Here is a 22,178-nt window from a genome sequence, read left to right as displayed (position 1 = left end):
CGTAAGTACTCGTTCATTCAACTTGTGACCTATAGTGAGCTTTCAGAAACCACAACCAAATCTTCGATTTTTCATCGACAACCAGGTGAAAGAGACAAATTTAGCCGTCTAGCTCCATAGACCCCCATTGTTTTTGCACTTATTCGTGATCGCCCCTAGCGGAACTGCAACAGATTGCAGGTACAATGGAGTTAATAGGGAGTGCTCCGGCTCTCCGTAAACAGGCTTTGGCTCTAGAGCTCAACAGTCCTGCCCCTCCTCTGAGAGAGCTTAGCTTCCGGACATAAGTTACCCATTCGTTTTTCTAATTGACGTCTGGCAAAATCCATATAAAGAATTTTAGACCCTGACATAGGCTGACCAGCTATGACGTGACTCGTAATCATACAACATTTCATGTTGAGCAAAAAAAGACAAACAAAAAAAGGAAAAGGTACAAGACTGTGTAGGCTACATATTTTCATTTCCGAGCGAAAGAACTACTCACCCCACCATCCATTCCAAATTATTCATTCCAATAATTTAACATGCTTACTTTTGAATATAAGACAACAAGATGACTAACTTCCTACCATTTCATTGAGTAAATTCGACTTTTCATCGGATGGTCACACATCGCTCTGACTGCCGGTGTTACATGTTAACTGCCTTCAATGTTAACTTGCTGTGTTGACGTTTCATGATTGATAACGTATACACTTCCAAATATCAACTGGAGACAAACAAATAAAAATATGCGGAACATATTTAAATGTCAAACATGTCCTTGTAGCACAACACATTATCCTGGCCATATGAGCCGATGTGTGAACAAATCGTTGAGAAAATAAGAGAGAACAAACAACAAATGCCCATGTCAGTTTCGGGGTTACAATGTAACGGATGCCAGCTAGCTTAGCTGTGCTTATGGAACGTTGGTAAACCTCACTCCCCGATGCCTCAAGAGTGCTGCTGGCATGTGAGCCAGTAGCCTGGGCTATTGGGTCAACTGTCAGCACGCTCGCCTCCCGATCCGAGGTGCTGCTGTTCTCGGGTTCGAGTCCGGGCGTGTGCAGGGCTGAATCGTGCAGGTTAAACACAACGCAGGTTGCACTAACATGCCAAGATTTCTAACATAGCCTGGGCTATATGGGCTTTATAGCCTACGTTAGGACAACTTAAAGCTCCTTGGATATTGCTACTGCGACACATTATTAGGTACGCAACATGCTGGTAAATTACTTATTATGATTATTCTGGGTAGGCATGTCATGTGTAGCCTGGGTGTTCCCATGCTGCCTTGCGCGCGATTTGATTCACGCTGCTAAGGCAGCCTGGAGACCATGGAGCAAATTTTCGCCTGAGATAGGCGACCAATCACAGAACAAGGGGGAAAGCAAGACGATGATGAGCTATGCACAGACGCATTTGATAGACATCCGTGGCACCCAATAAACGGATCTGGGCATTTTTTTCAAATACGAGAAAATGAACGTTTGGTTCCCAGACCATGTCTCATTGAGAAGTGGTGGCGCTAGCCAGGCTATGTCCTGTGTTGGGTCTTCACAGATCCTGTTGAGCCTACTTGATTTAGTGTGTTTGTAGGAGCTTTCTGACCATGTTGGAGGCTTTGCCAATTGCACTTAATAATAATAATAATAATAATAATAATAATAATAATAATAATAATAATACATTTTATTTATAATGCGCCATTCAAGACCTGTGACACCAAGACAGGACAAATACATTGAAAAAATATATCCGCAAGCGGAGATTGTCGGGGTCTAAGCGAAATGGCAAGAAGTGCCCTTCAGCAGAATGAAGGTGGGGGCTGTAGTGCCCCCTATGGACTATAGGCAAACACAAATCACAATAACTGAATAGGCAAATGAACTTAGTGAGACAACTCTGCTGTAGGCCTATGCACACCGATTGATCCTTGGTCTTTGGTGGCCCTGTCAGTGTTTTGTAAAATATTGCTTTAAGATCACAAAAGTCTACATGAAATAAATGTGAGCATCTGAGCTAACGTTCATTCCCAAATACCCACTAGACTACTCCTTAGTTTCAGTCTTCAATTTATTGCATTTCAACAAAGGTGTTTCAAGTAAGGAAGAGCATGGTTTAGGCTACAAAGGCTAAAAGTAAAGTAAAGTAACTGGTACTTAAAAGGATAGACTCATTGGCAATGTGGTTAACACCGAACAAAGACCTCTTTGATTCTTACTATTCTTTCTATTCTAAAAGGTAATTTACTGTCTATGAAGAACCGATCATTAGGAACCTAGATAGTTAGGCCTATTCAAATACATAATGCCCCACCTTGATTCGAACATTGTTATGGGAGATTATTTTTTCATTGGTTTGTTAAAAGTGACCATCGGCCGATCGGTTATCAGTTTTTGAAAAACTCAAATATCGAAATCAGTATCGCCCATATCAGTCAGGCTCTATAGGAGATGGAGACAAATTGACATACACACACGCATTCACACATCCAAACCCACAGACACACATTCATGCGCACACACACACACACACACTCACGACACACACACACACACACACACACACACACACACACACACACACACACACACACACACACACACACACACACACACACACACACACACACACACACACACACACACACACACACACACACACACACACACACACACACACACACACACACACACACACACACACACACACACACACACACACACACACACACACACACACACACACACACACACACACACACACACACACACACACACACACACACACACACACACACACACACACACACACACACACACACACACACACCACCAAGCATTGATTTACAAATTCACTATTTCCGAAGAATTTAAAATGTTTTAACTTGCCGTGCGTGGTTCTATATGCTCTGTATATATGTGTTGTGCTTTTCACAAGAGTGGGCTTGTAGGGTACTATTTGCCTGTGTATGTGCGTGCGTGCATGAGGGGGAACGGGGGGCTTTCTGATTTTGAGCCCAGAACCTGTGGTCATGATAATCCGACCATGGGTGCATGCATGTTGTCCATTTGACTTTTGCAATGTGTAAGTTTGTCATTCTGTCTGTGTTGGCTAAACGGGGAGGAAGTACAAGGCAAGGTGTTCTAAATCCCCAAGTTCAACAACTTCTGTTTGAAGTTGTAGTTTACATAATTTTGTTGACTTGCAGATTTGGTCATTTTAACTTGATTTTTGTCTTTCAACCAAGTAGGATACACATTTAAGTGTTTTCCTTTTTTGCCCTAGTTTTGTCTTAGTTGTTATTTTCTACCAATTGTAGCCCACAAAGTTAATACAGTCAACTTCAGTTATTGATGACATGAATCAAAGAGTAGAACCTTTACACATCTGGGACAATAATTGCACATTTTTACACCAACTGGTTTCTCACACCAAACACCATCTGAATTGTTGAAATGTAAAATTGGTTTACTTTGTTTGAATTCAAGAAGTCCATTTTGATGTAAGGGTAATTCTTAACAGATCATATCTGATGGTTGTATCTGAAAGACCCTTCTAGAAAATGAATTTATGGACAAACATTTATTTGGATGTCCATATGGATCACATTGGATAATTACTACAGCAATTTCCCCTGGGTCAAACCACAGATTGATTGGACACTTGGACAGAATAACAGGAATGCTTGTATCTTCTTTTAGGTTCTGTTGTCCTTCAGACATTTATTTTAGCATCCAGGCTAACAGTGGTTGCCTAGTTGTGGTGTTTTAGAGACATCATGCTAGGAATGCTGGGTAAAGTCATGCTACAAACATCTCTTTGCAAAACTCCATCCTAGAATGGCTATTGTCCAATCCTACATTAGCAACGGTCTCTATACAAGGAAGGTCTGTCAAACTTTAACAATGACAGCTATCCAAATGGTTGCGGTTTCTCCAGAGTTTGATGGTAAAAACTGTATTTACCCATCCTGATGTCTGCAAGTGATTAATCTGTGTGGAAGACACCATAGCAAGGCTAGTCCATAAATTAAAAATGTGCTTCGACTGATTAAAGCTTGTTGCTAGCAGATATCTGTCCATAGTTAGGATATAGAAGTTACTGTAACATAGCCAACATATGTCTATCATTCACTTGCAGAGTGATTATTAACAAAAAGGTATAGCTTCATTGAGATAGTCATTGTAGCTAGGTCTTAGGTCTACATAATGTCCTATGTCAGAAAACAACGTCTCATTGTATCGTCAAATTTGAAAAAGGTTAAGAAAAAATCTAGCATCTTGTAATTTTCCACATTCTGTTTTGCACGTGTGGCATATGTAAATGCTCAGCTCAACAGATAGCAACAAATGCTTTGTCCCAGCTCTCTGAATATTCTATTCCTTGCACCTTTTTGCTGTCTAACAGCCCATTTCTCACTGGCTGTCCACTCACACTGTCCCTGCAATTACTGCAATTACTTGGCTTGTTCTTCTCTCCTTCGCTCTGTCTGCTGTGATCCTATTTCCGCTGTTGATCAACTTGGTTGGTTCTGACATATCCTTGTTTTGGTTCGGCAGTGTTGAGCTGTCAAGGGAACTGCAATCTGGAGTTTACCGATCCCCAGGGAAGCTTTACATCTCCATGCTACCCCTCTGACTACCCCCAGAGTCAGAGTTGCAAGTGGACTTTACGGGCCCCTGCTGGATTTATTGTGCAGATTACCTTTCTCGACTTTGAGCTTGAAGAGGCTCTGGGTTGTATCTATGACAAGGTTATTGTGAATACAGGAACCAATGATGTTAAGTTTTGTGGCCTTACAGCCAATGGACTGACACTAAACTCAAGTGGGAATGTGATGGAGGTGTCGTTTAATTCGGACTTTAGTGTCCAAAAAAAGGGATTCAGTATCAATTACAAACAAGGTATGTCTACGAGCAAGTTAATATATTTTCAGTATCTTGTATGCACTTCACACATTCATGATTTAAAAAAAATGTTTTTGCAATGTATAATTTAATGCATTCACTTCAAAAACTGCTTATCTAACCAAATCTTATTACTCTTATATTAAGATTAAATACAATGTAGTTTGTATTGGATTTAGTATAACTTGCCTATTAATACCATTATTAAATCAATTGACTTAATTAAATAAGAGTTCAATTTATTTTAAGACTTCATGAAAACAAGCAAATTTGGGTGCCAGTGCATTAAGCAAATTTCTCTTGATATGACACAATACCAATTCGATTTTTTAATCTTAATATATGATTAATAACACTTGGTTAGTTTTTTTGCATTGATTCATTTATTTGAATACTGTTTATAATTTAAACAGATTAACAACATGCAAGCTGTCATCATTATATTTAGGATGTGCTGTTCTTAATCTCAAGATCGGTATTTGAATGGTCACCAAATCTATTGGTAGCCATTAATGGATCGGATTGGGTATTAATGGATTGGATACCCAAATGAACCCAAATGCCTAACTATACTTGGATAGAGACATTGTGAAGAGAGATGCTGTGTCATATGGAACATAAATGTGCTGCATTAACACCTGCTTTACAGCTGCATTAACACCTGCTTTTACAAGGCGGAAGTATTTAGGCGCAGAATAGACGTGCGCTTTCAGGAGCAGTCTTTTGTTTTACATAATTGGAATACATAATTAGATTTCGCTTCCCTCCATCTCTTTATGCTAAAACTCCCCTCCTCTGGATCCTCTTTAGCTGCTAAACTCATGACCTGAAACCCAATGTGCCCTTTTTCATATCCATGCATATGCATGACCTGAAACATCTTTGTAGCAGCTGTTTTACATACATCACAATGATTTGGCTTTGACATCTTTGTGGCCTGTTTATTTTATACATCACAATGATTTACCGCATACGTTAACACCTGCTTTACAGCTGCATTAACACCTGCTTTACAGCTGCATTAACACCTGCTTTACAGCTGCATTAACACCTGCTTTACAGCTGCATTAACACCTGCTTTACAGCTGCATTAACACCTGCTTTACAGCTGCATTAACACCTGCTTTACAGCTGCAGCTGCATTAACACCTGCTTTGCATAGCTGCATTAACACCTGCTTTTACAAGGCGGAAGTATTTTAGCGCAGAATAGACGCGGCGCTTTCAGGAGCAGTCTTTTTTGTACATACCGCTGAATACATAATTAGGCGCGACACGCTTTACAGCTGCATTAACACCTGCTTTACAACTGCATTAACACCTGCTTTTACAAAATTTGGAGTATTTAGGCGCCAGAATGAGCGTCTTTCAGGAGCAGTCTTTGTACGCTTCATTAACACCTGCTTTACAGCTGCATTAACTGCTGCTTTACAGCTGCATTAACACCTGCTTTACAGCTGCATTAATACCTGCTTTACAAGCGCGGAAGTATTCAGGAGCAGAATTTGTACTTTCAGGAGCAGTGAATACATAATTACATAGGCTATTTCGCTTCCCCTCCCATCTCTTTATGCTAAACTCCCACTTTCCTCTGGATCCTCCCATATGCATGCATATGCATGACACGAAAAACCCAATGTGCCCTTTTCAGCTCCCGTGACAGGCAGTTTGCGCTTTGACATCTTTGTGGCCTGTTTGTACATCCATCACAATGATTTTACATGCACGTTGTGAAACAAATGAGCCTGAAGTGGGCGCAAAAGCGTTAGTACATCTGGCCCACAGTCTGGCAAACACTGAGCACTGCGAATGGTCCCCAGACCCTACATCTTCATGTGGGTCTGGCTTGTTAGGCTATTCTGAGGGCACAATCACAGGGTCTGTCTGAAACTGCAACACACTGCTGCCTCACTGCCTTGAACTCTAATCTAATGAGTCACTTGCCATAGCAGGCATCAAGGTACTATCTTAATCAGTGGAAGCTGAAGCAGAGACGTTCTAAAAAAGTCTTTGATTGAAGGCAGAATGAATGATACACAGGTACAATGCCCTTGCTGCCTCTTAATGCTATCTGAGAAGGCAGAATTGTTTTCAGTTTCAGACACAGCCATGTGGGGGGCACTTGGGAGACATACTTCATTTTCTTTTCACAGTGGCCGCATCATGTGGCCGCAATATTAAGTATCGTATGTGGTACCGTACATCTTGTTTTTAAGACTGAAGTAATGTTTTCATATGGTTTGTGAGGGTCAGTTCAGACTGATTTTTTCTGTGTTCAGCTTTAGTGGGGTATGTGACATCCAGTTATTCATATGAATAAAATAGTCCTGCGTTGGTCCTACTCCTAACTAACTGCACCAGAGCACCAGTGATCGAATCTCTCTCTGATATAAACACTTGTACCATCTTGTAGGAGTATTATGACTGTTGTGGAGGGATGGACTGGGACAAAAAATCGTCCCTGGCAAATTTGGGACACACCTAGGCCCCGTTTACACGAAGGGAAGAGGCAGATATCCCTGCTGTTTGGCCTCTCATTTACACAAAAACCCAGTTTTTATCACAGAAAATGATTATTATTTCGTCCACGTGTAAACGTAGCCCTAATTAAATACAAAAATAAAATTAGAAAATCAAAACTAAGTGTCGTGGAGCACTGCAAGTGAATGTAGGCCTCACTTGCTATCTCTCTGACTCACTGGTGATCAGAGATAGCCATGAAGCCCATGATCTCCAAATTGAAGTATAAATAGGCCTACAAGCTAGCCTGACGAGCCAGACCCACATCAAGATGTAGGGTCTGGGAACTTACCATTGGCAGTGCTCAGGGGGGGGGGGGGTTAAACGGTTGTCTTTCAAATTTCCTCTGGATGCAATAGGATAGCGCTAAAACTCATGAATCCCATGCATTTTCCCACCAGCAAAGCTAATTGGCTACTTGATCAAACTTTTGCCCATTAAAAAAAAGCTTAACTCGAGTCGCGAGTTCGCCAGTAGCAGCATCCATCTTCTTTGTTTGAAAGTAGCAGGAAATTCACGTGGAACCGTCGCCGACTCTATCCACGATGTGATTGGCCTGATAGAAGTTTCTTTTTTCCAGCTCGCAGGCCAACGGACAGTTGCTAGACTACCCTGGCTGCAAATTACATTTGCTGCCGCTAGGTTGCGTCTAGATTTCTAGGCTACCTACAAGCAATTCTGAGAGTCTTTGCTAGAATTCAAAGTATAATTTTCAAATTATTCAATACAACTAGGTACAATGCCCAACTGATAGCAGTACCAAACATTTACTGAATTTGCAAAGAGCTAAATTACCCACAGGTTGTGGTAGGTTACTGTAATTCCCCCCCGACCAGTACGAAAAATGTGGGTGGGTTGAGCACTGCTCTCCTATGCCCACATCCACGGCTGAAGTGCCCTTGAGCAAGGCACCTAACCCCTCACTGCTCCCCGAGTGCCGCTGTAGCGGGCAGCTCAATGCTCTGGGTTAGTGTGTGCTTCACTTCACTGTGTGTTCACTGTGTGCTGTGTGTGTGTTTTACTAATTCACGGATTGGGATAAATGCAGAGACCAAATTTCCCTCACGGGATCAAAAGAGTATACAGTATACTTATACTTATATACTTACTTACTTATACGAATGTAGTCAAGAGGCTAATTTTGTTGGGGCTTCCGCCCTGAATGTTTAAAGTGTAGCCCTGAATATCATTTTAAATGTAGACTGACAAAGCCTATTGTTTTGTGACACAGCAAAACACTGGTCCCTGTCTAAACCCTCTCTATAGAATGCAATAACATATTGAAGTGATGAGGTTGCAAAAGTAAAGAAAGAGAGTGTGCACAGGTCTTGTGATTGTTGGTTTCTGATAGCTAGTTGAGCACAGTGTGTGACTATGCCTTTGTGAGAAGGCACACCATTCAGGAAAGCAAGAATTTCCCTTGTAGACCTTTACAAAGTTTGACACCATACACACCTGCTACAGTTTGAGTGTATAGTTAATGCACTTTTAGCTGGAAATCTGGTTGGATAGGCAAGGCTATATTTCGTTTTCCTAATGGCGTGATGTCCACACAAAATGTAATTTCTGTTTAGAAAAACAGAAATTACATTTTGTGTGGACCTTCTAGTTTGTGGGTAACCTATGACCATATCAATTTCCCTTGTGAGTTTTCAAGCATATATCTGGATAATGGGAGAGTGTTCAGGAGTCAGACGACACAACATGCATGCGTGTTTTAGGCAGTGTTTTCAGACCTCTTCTGTGACTGAAAGTGGGCAGAAATTGTGTCTTTACTTAACAGCATTTAAGCAATTTCCTCGGGGTGACACCTACAGACCCCTGCAAATTTGCATTGCCATTTGTGTGCGCGTGTCGACGGCTGTTGATTTCCTAAGGTGCTGAAATGTATACATTGTTATATTACTTTATCAAAAATCGTGTTTTTGCATGAGGTTTATTTTGGGCATTGGTATTGGGCATTTAATTGTTTGAGCACCCACCAATGGAAACATAATTTGGCTCCTATGGGAAAAGCAGTGGAAAGAGGATACATCCCCAGGAGGCTCCAGTGCTGTTTGTCCGCATACCAGAAATGACTTCTCCCAACCTCACCTGCTGTTCCCTCCTGAATATGGCAGGGGAGATGACCTGTGAGAATTTGGAGGAAAGGATTTCTGGAATCGTGGTGGTGAATGCACAGGTGGCTGGCCGCAGTCGTAAATGCTCCGTATCTTGAACCTAAAATCTGTAACGACCTTCCTGCACGGTTCCACATGTGCTGCCAGTAGCCTGAATGCCCAACCAAAGAATAAAAATATCCAACAAAGCTACCTTTGTGCATTCAAGCAGTATCAAGCAAGCAGACATCTTCATTTATTGGTGTTTCATTGAATTAGGCTCCAGATACCTCCAGAAGGCTCAACAGAAAGCTTACTCATGATGGTGTCTCTACCAACAAATTCTGTTGGTTCATTGCTGTGGCTGTTTGTGATCTGCTCAGCAACATTACCAGCCAAAACGTAAGCCCTTGATGTAGGCACCAACAAATACCTCTCCAGATTTTTCAAAATCTCATTTCATGTTATAAAATGACCCCAAGTGGTCTGTGAGTGTCTCAGCCATATATTTTTTTATTTTTTTATTTAGCACTTGTGAAAAGACAGAGAGTCAAAGAAGAAACAAAGAAAAGGAATCAGTGCAGGAAGTGGCAGTAATCCCAGACTGGCCTATAGTAGGCCTCCACCTAAAAAAGTAACATAACAACAAGAGCCACAACAAAAGTATCAAAACAATATAAATTTAAATAAATATAAAAGGAAAAGAAGAAAGAAAAAGAATGAACAAATAGTGTAAGCACTAGCCTACAGTAGAACAAAGAAACTACTATGACAGAAGTCTTCAGGAGAACCAGCTATAGACCAGCGATTAAATTAGCCTTTAGGCATCTTTTAAAATGATTAATAGTAAAACAATTCAAGGCCAGATGTGAATTTTTTTTCCATATTTGGCACCCCTATAACGTATGGAAAATTGAGCTTGACATGTTTTAAATTGAGGAGGGTGAAAATCATTAGCTTGCCTCGTTACATATGAGTGAACCTGTGAATTCATTTTAAAATAGCACTTAAAGTGCTCAGGAATCTTTCCATTAATATTATATATATTTTATAAATAAAAACACAGGTTTGAAGTACATTAATCTTCTATCTATAAAGCAAGAAGCGTCTGTGTGTGTCTGTGTGTCGGATGTCTGTGTGTCTGTGGCACGCATGACCGTTTGTCAGACTGATTTCAAACTTGGCAGGTGTCTTGCTATGGGCATGAGTAAGTGCAGTGCCAAATTTGACATTGTTTGAATAAGAAATGCAAAAGATATCGTTAAATATATCGGTAAAAGAAGCACATTGTCTTTCGCCGCTAGCCACTTCCCCCGCCCACACACCACTGTACTGTAAGCTACCAGTGAGGATTGAAGCAGGGCTTTGGCAGAGCTGGATCAGTGTAGGTTACACAGAACATGTCTGATCTCAACAATAAAGTGAACTCTGCGGATTTTGCAACAACACGCCAACACACACAGGTATGCAGTGGCTCTTCAAAATGACGTAAAAAATGATGTGCAATAAACGGACACTTCGAATAGCCCAGGCTACTTTGGACTGTCGTTAAACTTTGAATAAGCAAACATTTCCAACTGCAAGGGCTTAAATTGAAATGAGCGATAATGGTCCCAAATTAAAGAACGTCTCAGAATGCCACACATGCAAAGCATAACCAACCAAGCAACGAGTGGCAAACAGAGTGTGATGTCACAAATAGCCCAGGCTACTGTCTTTAGACTTTGAATAAGCAAACGATAGTTCCAACTGCAAAGTTGTTTATGTTAAGCTACCAATATAAATACACTTAAACTGTAGACACACACTAACAAACTCTTATTTGGCTACTTTTACAACCTTTTGTGTTGGCATGTAAATATCCAGTGCAAAACTAACATGGGCAGAATGATTGATGCTGGACTTGAACCAAAGATCCTTAGATCAAAGCTCGCTCCTCTAACCACTGTGCTACAGCACATCTTGTAGGCCTACTGAAACTGCAATAATTTTTAACACTTAAAGCCTCGGTTGCTAGGTTACGAGAAACAAACTCAAAGATCGTAATTCTTGATTCTGCTTGCTTAGCAAAAAACTGACGGTTTTATGCGTTCACTAAACAAAGATTATGGAAATTAAACACCACAGTTCCATCAAAAACCTTGTTGTATAAGGCATAACTTGTTAGATTTACGACCTAAGTTCGCTAGCTCTGTGCCTGCCGACCAGCTCTGTTCTAGAATCTTTGCTGCTGACGCTGGTCGAGAGCAGTGACGCAGGACGTCCCCTGATTGGCTAGTCAGTAGGCGATGCAATGTGTTCATTGGCTCTGCAGAAACTGTCAAGACGGTGCCAAAATTCGCTGATTGGCTCTTCAGAAACGACGACAAAACACTGCCAAAATTAGTGTCTGTAAAAAAGTTTTGTAGCTTCGCAGATCCAGTTTGCACATGAAAGATAGATGTCGCACTTCTCCCATGCCTGTAGCTATAAAGCTGTTCCACACACATTCAAACTAAATCCCTGTGGACAAATGTGGACAAGTGCACAAAATATTCCTGCAGAATTTGCACACAGACAAATTAATTCCACAGTTACAAAACGGTTCTACACTTGTGCAAATCATATTCTCGAAGACAAAACTCTATTACACATGTGAATATCTTCACGGGCACACAATCTTTATGGCGTTGTTCTTATTCCATACCTTTTCAGCAGCCTCAGATCTCCAACTCATTGGAAACCAAAATACAACAAAAATGTTGTGGCTGATTTTGCTACTAAGCCTCATAATACTTCCACTGTTCTTGTGTGTGCCACATCTCCTTACTTCAGCTACCTATTCTATGTTCTATGTATGTTGGCTTCATCCTTTCAAAGTTTACCTCCCTCACTCTTCACAGGGAATAATTAGCTTTAGACAATGTGCTCACACGCTGAATATAAGACCATGTCTGGTCTCAAAGCCATCAGCATACACTGTGGAACAGTTGCCTTTGACATCCATCAGTAGTTTTCAGTCTAGTGCTTTGCCCCTACTTCCTGTATTACATGTATTTGCCCAATGGCCACTTTAGTGTCCCTCTCGCACAAACAAAATTCTTTGTCCCCATCATCTGTTGGCAAAGAGTTAAAGGTGAATTTTTCATATAGATCTCTGTTTCTTGAGGTCACCAAGTACTGTCGGTACGGAAAAAACAAAAACAACCGGTTTAACCTAGATGGAGTTGCTTCAGCCAGCAGCTAAAGTAGCCAGGCAGCTACAACGCTACACTCTGGGGGCATGTTTCTGAGCCCCCATGTTCATGCCCCCGGAGTGTAGCACAACTAGGGCTGGGCGCTGAAAACTGTATCACAATATAAGTATTTCATGTCAGTCGATATCGATAAGTATTGATTTTTAAAAATAATCTATTTCAGATAAGGACCAGGAGAAAAAAAAAAGTTACATTTAAACACTTTTATTTTAAACTTAACGTTCCTCTGATTTTAATCACCTCAGTTATCAATCAAAGCAATCAGGGAAAAGAAATAGCAACACAATCATGAAAAACACTCAAATAAATAAATGTGCACATAAGTCTGAATGAAAAGCAGCACTGGTTGAAGCCTGGAAATATTGTAAGTATTGGACAGTTTCCCCACGTGTGTTTAAGTTTCAAATGAATACTTTTTCTCGACAGGCCCGTTTGAGTCTTGGAAAATACTTTTCCATTCGCATCAGGATTGAGATGATTAGAACTTAGCAGTCAATTTGAACACAACAGTTTTGAACAAATTCGTGCAGCGTGCTAATGATGGGGAGCGTACCTATGTTCCCCGGGTCCTATGTTCCCCACTTTGTATGGCACCGGGGAACATAGGACCCTTTTTTAATGTTTTAGAAAACATTTCCCATACATAAATGTGGCCCAATTCATGTTTAATTACAACAACCACCAATTCGATACAGAAATCCTCATTTACATCTACATAGCGCAGGGGCGACTCCCCATGTACGTGTGCCATTTTATGCCATCAGCAGAATTTCCCTAAATTCAGCATAAGGTACGAACCCATTATATACAAGCCACGTCTTCCTAGCATTCCGACATTGAAATTGTATTTTCCAACAAAATAAATAAAGAGAAAAATAATTTTGTTCATGATCTGTCACTGTCTCACTTGATTTCTAGTCTCTAGGCCCAGAGACAGTTGATAAACTAACTTAACATAGTTTTGCTAGAACTACTAGACTACCACAAAGTTGCTGAACGTGTGTTATTTCAGGTTAGTTTGCAACAATATACAAGTTTAAAGGTGCCATGTGTAAGAATTGAGGTAAAAATATCCAAAAAATGAGCTACACGCATCAAAAGAATGAGAAGAAATAAGGGCAATGAGGTCATTAAAAAATTAACAAGGTATAGTGCTGCAGAGATATCAACCTGAATTAGCATGCTAAATTACTTGCCACAGCCCTACAGGTGTCATAATACCAATTTCGGCCATGGGAGGCGGTATGCGGGCAACATAACCACCAGCCAAACTGCAATACGTGTTTCTCGGTTGTTACTCTAGGGTAGACCAACTCACTTTCTGGAGGTACATGTATACTGTCCCCATATTTTATGGAATGTGGAGTATGAATTAATTTTTTGGTGGACATGACACATGGCACCTTTAACCAAAGTCCTTAGCTGCTACCTAGCTAGTGAACATAACTAGCCGTTCCCATTCACTTTCCGTTTACTGTGCTAACGTTAGCTAGGTAGCAAGCTCGGTTAGTGCTGGCCTTCAACAGTTACTAAGGGTCTGCTCCCAATATGGCTCAGACTTTAACATTAAAGGTGCTCTAAGCGATGCTGGGTAACGTCACTTCTGTTGACTTTCAAACAAAACAGAGAGCTACCTCGCTACATCCTCCCCCTGCCTCCCGTGCAATTTAAACTCTCCTAAATGCGTGTCTTGTCTGTGATTTGCTGGAACAGTTTGTTATGTTGTTATGGGCTAGGTTTGCCCAGGTTGTTTTTAATTGCCATTTTTGGAGCCTGGGCTGTCCACAGAGATCGCATTGTTTGTATTCAGGACAACTAACGGTTGGTTAGGTGATGTTTGCAGTAAGTGACAAAATATTTTAGCCTTAAAAACGTGTGGCATCGCTTGGAGCACCTTTAAAAGGAACCGTATGTAAGAAATGTATTTCAAATAATTATAAAATGGCCCTGATATGTCACTAGACATTAAGAAATCATGTTGATTTCAAATACTTATATCACTGTCAACAGTAGTCCAGGCAAACAGGCAAAATGAAAGTATTTATTTTGTGTCTGAAAGAGTGTTTCATTGGCATCATTGGTACACAAAATTATATTAATATTTTGTTATTGCTTATTCAGAGAAAAGTTTATGATTGACGCGCCTAGGAGTCCGGAACTAGTGCCAGTTTTTGATGTGCGACGGCTACCGTAGTTCTAAACAAGGCAGAGCTTGAGTGGTTAATACTGATAATAAATACACACAAAATACAGGCGGTCAACCCACGTGTTGGGTTGTGAGTTTAGGTGGTAATTTTATTTTGAAATTTATTTTTCAACATATTCAAAAATAGCAACACTAATAAACAAAAACAAACAAAAATACTGTAGCACAAACAATGCACAGTCAAAGATGCCTCACAACTGGAGAGATATAATGGGGAAACCCAAATTAGTGCTGCGTTATTAACGGCGTTAACGTAAACGTAAACGGTATGCGGGGAGTCAAAAGGGATTAACGTTCTTTTGGTTGAACAAACTTTGTAGTTTTTTTCACATGCTGTTGCAACAACTTAGCAGCTAGAACAAACAAACCACACTGGATTTATGAAACTAAACAATACTCACTGAATGAATGGAAGGTTGGTGTAAGACCGCAGCCCCTTTTAGGGAAAAAAGATGACTGATATAATGGAAACCTATGCTTTAGCGAAAAAGGGGACTTACTAAATCTTGAAACAAACATGAATAAAAGGCACAAAATAAGGTTGGTGTAAGAGTTATCTGTGTGTTTATGGGATTAATGTGACCATGTTCCTATGGTTTGCTCTTTCTAGTTTACAGGAGTGTCACGAATGTATCGATAGGCACAGTCAAACTGCCCATGGTTGACTATAACTAAGTTCAGCAAGCTTAACTTTACATGTCATAACATCAACTAAACATAAGTCACACACTCATTCTATCACTTGTAATATGAACGTAGCCAATTATCTCACCTACTGTATTAGGAAAAGGCTATGTTATACTGAAGTTCCACAGTTAGCTAGCTAGCAAGCTAACCGTTTTGCATGGGATATTATGGTAAGTGTACATGCTAAATTTGTTCTCAACATGGGGTATTGCAAACGAATTAGGTTGGTAATGTACATAGTTTCGACAAGAGTAAGTTACATAAACATAATTCTTCATAACTGCCGTGTTAGTAAAATGATTGAATGTCCTGTGAATTAAAAATAGATGTAACGTCAACGTGTGATTACTAGCTGTCTTTCCCATTGGAATCAATGATATAATATTAACTTGTTTTCCTCTAAAATGGGGCGTGATGCAGATTAAATGTATCTTTATGATGACGCGCCGTTAGTAGGCTATGTAAAGGCATGCTGCATACACTTCTTTGGGCTTACGAGCCGGCCAAAGAGTAGTAGCCTATAGTGTAGGCTGACGCATTAAATGTGTGCCGCCAAAGATTCTTTCACCGTCACTTGTTCTGTTATCAAATTTCCTCTTTGGCTGCTACTATTTGCGATGCACTCTGCTTTCGACATTCATTTACATTAGATTCCATTCTTTTCAATACAACTCCACACATCAGCATCGCACTTTGGCGCTGTGTAAATCACGATTCAGTTATATTTGGTCCACGCTGCCCCATAAAATCCATTGTTCATCCAGTGTTTGCCTGTTAAAAACTTCGGCGCTGATGTGTGTGGACAGTGACAGTGCACCATAGACTGTAGGCCTATAAAATGGCAATGCACTCATGTTGAAAACTTCCTTATTTTCAACTGAACTCAAAGATAATGAATATAGTATGAATATAAAATTTTCTGTTTGTTATGCCCTTTATAATGTGTGTAGGCCTACATTTTGTGCACGCACTTCTGCGGTAGCATTTATTTCAGTTTATATCAGCTAAATTTCTGAAGAATATTGTGTTATAATGATAACCAATCATCTTATATCTCAGCTGTTCAATGACTGATTTTATTTCTGAAAGCTTCCCTGTAGTGCTGACAACATAAGCTAAAATTTGATATGATTGGTTAAGAGGTTTATGGTGCAAAATTATTTGGATACTTGAAGATGAGTTATGAAAAAATAATGTCACTTAAGTCAGTACATTTGACATGGACAGCCGGACGCAATTTTCTCTTTGTTGGAGTTTACATCGACTGGACACCACACAGCTGAATAAATTCAGGTAATCTATTTTCTAAATCGGTTAGTTATGGCTTATCTTAATGTGTAGTCCTAAAATCATGTTATTTGACAGTAATATGCCTATGCTTTCTCATCAACCTCAACATTATGGCATAACGGAAGCTAGTGTACCGTCATGTAAACTTTAGCTAGCTGCATTACTCTGAACTGTTTGCAATATTCTCTGTAAGTATAACCTGTAAGTAAGTTTGTTTTCTAGTACCAGCGTGTTAGGTAAGCATAATGTTGGCAAGTCAGTATACTGTACGTACAACCGGCACATCAGGGAACTTCGTATGTGCTGCACGTACCCACCCCCTTTTAGGGGAAATTACCTTTTGGATTGAATGGAAACCTATGGAGCTGCAATGAAATGGGGAGCAAAAGGGGCTTACACTGCAAAAACTGCTTATCTAACAAAATCTAACCAAGTGTTATTAATCTTATATCAAGATAAAAAAACTATTTGGTATTGTTTTCAGTATAAAGAGACTTACCTAGCGCTTTCTTGTGAAATCATTTGACTTAATTAAAAACAAATTGACTTATTTTAAGACATCTCATCTTGAAAACAAGCAAATTTGTCTGCCAGTGCGTTAAGCAAATTTGTCCTAAAAACAAGCAAATTTGTCTGCCAGTGCGTTGAGCAAATTTGTCTTGATAAGACTCCTTAAAATAAGTTAAAGTCTTCTTAAATTAAGTCAAAATTATCTTTTCAGAGGGCGCTAGGTAAGTCTTTTCATACTAAAAACAATACCAAATAGATTTTTTAATCTTAATATAAGATCAATAACACTTGGTTAGAATTCATTTTTTGCAGTGTACATTTACTAAATCTTTGAACAAACGTAAAATAGAAGGCACACAATAAGGTTGTTGTGAGCGTTATCTTTGTGTTCATGGGATTAAGGTGACCATTAGCTTACATTCTTATTTTTTGCTCTTTCCCGTTTACTAACAGGAGTGTCATGAACATAGTCACAGTCAAGCTGCCCGTGGCTGACTGTATAATAAATTTAATAAATTAGATCGGTAATGTACATAGTTTCAGCATGAGTCAGTTACATATACAGTACATATTTCTTAATAACCGTTGTGTCAGTAAAAGGATTGAATGTCCTGTGAATTCATAACTAAATATAATGTGTGACTACACTGCAAAAACTGCTTATCTAAGAACATCTAACCAAGTCTTAATCCATCGAATCCATTAATCTTATATCAAGATCAAAAAATCTAGTTGGTTTTGTTTTCAGTGTAAAAAGACTTACCTAGTGCTTTCTCCTAAAATCATTTGACTTCATTTAAGAAGAGTTTGATTTCTTTTAAGACGGCTCATCCTGAAAACAAGCAAATTTGTCTGCCAGTGTGTTAAGCAAATATGTCCTAAAAACAAGCAAATTTGTCTGCCAGTGTGTTAAGTAAATTTGTCTTGATAAGACAATAAGTCAAAGTGTTCTTAAATTCAGTCAAAATGATCTTTCGAGAAAGCACTAGGTCTAAGTCTCTTCATACTAAAAACAATAGCAAAAAGATTTGTTGACCTTAATATAAGATTAATAACACTTGGTTAGATTAATAATACTTGGTTTTATTTTTTGCAGTGTACTAACTGTCTTTCCCATTGGAATCAATGATATAATGCTAGCTGCATTCCCCTAAAACGGGGCGTGATTCAGACAAATTTGTCTTTACGACGATGCACTGGTTGTACGCATATCAAAGCTGAATAAATCTGTGGGCTGCACCTTTCTACCGTCTCTGTTGTGAAATAAGTTGATCGATATTTTTACTCCTCTAAATATGTAGTTATAGAAAACATGATCTGAAATCACACATTCTGTCAGAAATGTTCTTATTACCTTTCGTCAGGTTGTCACCTCGCTATTTTAAAAAGTATTACATTGTATGGGTTTGCAGTTCTTTCAGATGGAGGATGACAAGACCTACGCAGACCTTCTTGCCAGCCTGAAGAGGAAGAGGCAGCTGCCTGCTGATGATCTTGCGCTCATACACTGCAAAAACTGCTTATCTAACAAAATCTAACCAAGTGTTATTAATCTTATATCAAGATAAAAAAAACTAGTTGGTATTGTTTTCAGTATAAAGAGACTTACCTAGCGCTTTCTTGTGAAATCATTTGACTTAAAATAAGTCATTTTTTTTTTAATTAAGACATCTCATCTTGAAAACAAGCAAATTTGTCTGCCAGTGCGTTAAGCAAATTTGTCCTAAAAACAAGCAAATTTGTCTGCCAGTGCGTTGAGCAAATTTGTCTTGATAAGACTCCTTAAAATAAGTTAAAGTCTTCTTAAATTAAGTCAAAATTATCTTTTGAGAGGGCGCTAGGTAAGTCTTTTCATACTAAAAACAATACCAAATAGATTTTTTAATATAAGATCAATAACACTTGGTTAGAATTCATTTTTTGCAGTGTAGAAGTTCACAATGCTGAAGACCATGAGGGGATGGAGGAAGAAGAAGGAGACTACCTAGACCAGGAACTGCTGGGGGAGGGTTGCCATCCTCCTCAGGCCCTGTTTAGACGACAACGAAAACGATGCAACCGGTGATGTTTTTTCTGCGTTTAGACGAAAACGGCGGTTTTATGTTTGTTCGTTTGCGTCTAAAGAGGTACAAACAGAGATTTTTAGTCAGTTGAAAAGATAAAGAGGAAGTGATTCGTTGCTGTTGTTGATATTTTCGGGATTCTGATTGGCTAACATGGGCTTGAGCTTCTTGTTCACTGCCATGTACAGGTTTGGCAGGCTCTTGAAGGCATATACCCGGGTTAGTGTAAAGGAAAACTTTTCTGAAAACTGACATGATATTTTTGAAAACGGAGAGTGTGAAATGTCCGTTTATGAAAATAGCCGGCCACATGTAAACGTAGCATAAGTTTGGTTAAGTAGGCAAAAAACAAAAAGGTAGAAAAGTATTACAACTGAGACATGAATGATCGGAAATATCGTACAATATAGTGAAAATTTTTAAATATACAAGTACACTGCAAAAAATGAATTCTAACCAAGTGTTATTGATCTTATATTAAGATTAAAAAATCTATTTGGTATTGTTTTTAGTATGAAAAGACTTACCTAGCGCCCTCTCAAAAGATCATTTTGACTTAATTTAAGAAGACTTTAACTTATTTTAAGGAGTCTTATCAAGACAAATTTGCTCAATGCACTGGCAGACAAATTTGCTTGTTTTTAGGACAAATTTGCTTGTTTTCAAGATGAGATGTCTTAAAATAAGTCAAATTTCTTTTAAATTAAGTCAAATGATTTCACAAAAAAGCGCTAGGTAAGTCTCTTTATACTGAAAACAATACCAACTAGTTTTTTTATCTTGATATAAGATTAATAACACTTGGTTAGATTTTGTTAGATAAGCAGTTTTTGCAGTGTAGATACAAACAATTAACAAGACAATGACATAAAATTATGAAAATGATAAAAAAACAACAAAAAAACAATAGCCTAATAGCCTACCCAACGTTCCAAGATGTCCAAGATGTACTCATGTTGTTGCCTTTTGTAACCAGTAGGTGGCAGTGTAGGATAAGGAATAGTGCAGTTCAACTACTTAACTCATTGAGTGCCTTTTCCTTCCCATGCGTTGAATGCCAAAAACATAATATTAAGTTTTTACGTTTTTTTTTAATTTTTTATTACGAAACTAGACACTCTAACACACCTTATATGTGATTTTGGGAACTCTGTGATTAATGGAAATGAAATATGACGAAAACTCATTAAAACGCACAATCTGGACATTTTATCTGGACATTTTATCATAACTCGGTTGCCGCTTTGGGTCGAATCAGTGACGCATGTGCGTCAGGTCAAAACCAGGCCATTTTCGTGGGTCTATCACTAGGTGGCAGTCTCGCCAGGTCTCGCTGATCATTTCCCGGAAAGTTTACACAAGTAAGTAACAGGCAACACTTCATATTTCATGAAAGACGTTATATCTCGATTTCTGAACAGTGATTTTGATGAAAACTAGCCACTGTTTAGCTTGGGATTTCTCAGGAACAGAGGGGTGTAGAAATACACGGTTTGCACCCACCGAGAGCTTAAAGTCTCACCTTTTGAACGAGCCATTGTATGTGGCCGTACAAAAATCATCAACAATGGTCTAGATTGCTGGCACTCTAGGACAAAGCTCCCGAAAACAGCTTGGCATTCAATGAGTTAAGTAAAAGAAGAGAAAATAAAAACGAAGAAAGCAGCATGTGATGTGCAAAAGTTATATGTAATCTGTGCAGTTCATGAAATAAATGAAAACAACCTTCCAACATACATGTTGCAAAACATCTTATTTTGCAGCGCATTTCTGAAATGTTTTGTGTTGTCAGAATTTGCAGTACGTTTGTGTAATGTTTGTGTTGTCTGAATTTACAGTGCTAAATGCTGTTCTTTTTGACATTTTTCTTTTTATTTAACTAAATTGTTTTTTTTTTCACTGATAGTTTTAGAGTCAGTTACCCTGGTTGACAGGATTGACTAATTTTATTTTATTTACTGCAGGACAGCTATACTGAACATATGCTTTTGTTTGTTTTCCACTTTAGTCGCTGTGGCACTGCGGAATCAGAAAGTGACTTTGCCAAGGAGCTCCAAAGACATTGTGAAATTATCTAGTGGAATTTCCCCTCTCAACGAGTTCACCATATGCTTTGAGATAGCTCGTTCTGCCCAGAGAGACATTGAAATAATGTTCTCTGTTAACAGTGCAAAGGGATATGAAGTAGCTTTCGGGAAGACCCTTGGTGGGATGGCACTGATCATAGATAATAAAGAGTGCTCTATAGACAGTATAATAAACAGTGCTGATTTCACCTCAGCCATGAAGCCCTTGTGCCTCACATGGACAAAGGCTACAGGAGTGGTCGCCTTACAATTTGATGGCAACTATAGAACTTACATTTGTAATAACTTAACGAAACGCACCCTAAAATTGGAAGGTCTTCAATTAGGAGCAGGAGGCAGTGGTGTTGAAGGTGATGAAAACAATGAAGATGATGTTGGTAGTTTTGATGGTTTTATCTACAATTTCCGAATCTGGAGTAATGCCATGGCCCCCTCGGAACTCTCCTCCCTAACCTGTGACTCCATTGGAGACTTAGTTGACTGGGATAACAACTTCTGGGATATTCCGTCTTCCTACGCACTAACAGATAGCGCTCTGAGCTGCAGTAAGTATCCTATTATCTATACAATTAAATTGTTATAG

At 39.2% G+C, this 22,178-nt stretch overlaps 1 protein-coding gene across 6 annotated transcripts in view; it reads left to right on the top strand.

Annotated features, from left to right (window-relative positions):
* Positions 1-22,178, top strand: part of adgrg6 (adhesion G protein-coupled receptor G6) — a 93,690-nt gene that overhangs the window by 13,841 nt on the left and 57,671 nt on the right. For all 6 annotated transcript variants that reach the window (XM_048250980.1, XM_048250984.1, XM_048250983.1 and 3 more), the window contains exons 3-4: positions 4,551-4,895; positions 21,517-22,140. In XM_048250980.1, coding sequence (XP_048106937.1) covers positions 4,551-4,895; positions 21,517-22,140 — 969 coding nt within the window. The remainder of the gene's footprint in view (positions 1-4,550; positions 4,896-21,516; positions 22,141-22,178) is intronic.

The sequence above is a fragment of the Alosa alosa genome, chromosome 8, assembly GCF_017589495.1.
Source record: "Alosa alosa isolate M-15738 ecotype Scorff River chromosome 8, AALO_Geno_1.1, whole genome shotgun sequence".
In the NCBI taxonomy this organism is placed as follows: Eukaryota; Metazoa; Chordata; class Actinopteri; order Clupeiformes; family Clupeidae; genus Alosa; species Alosa alosa.
The sequence above is the reverse complement of the archived record's forward strand: the minus strand, read 5'-3'. Positions and strand labels throughout refer to the sequence as shown.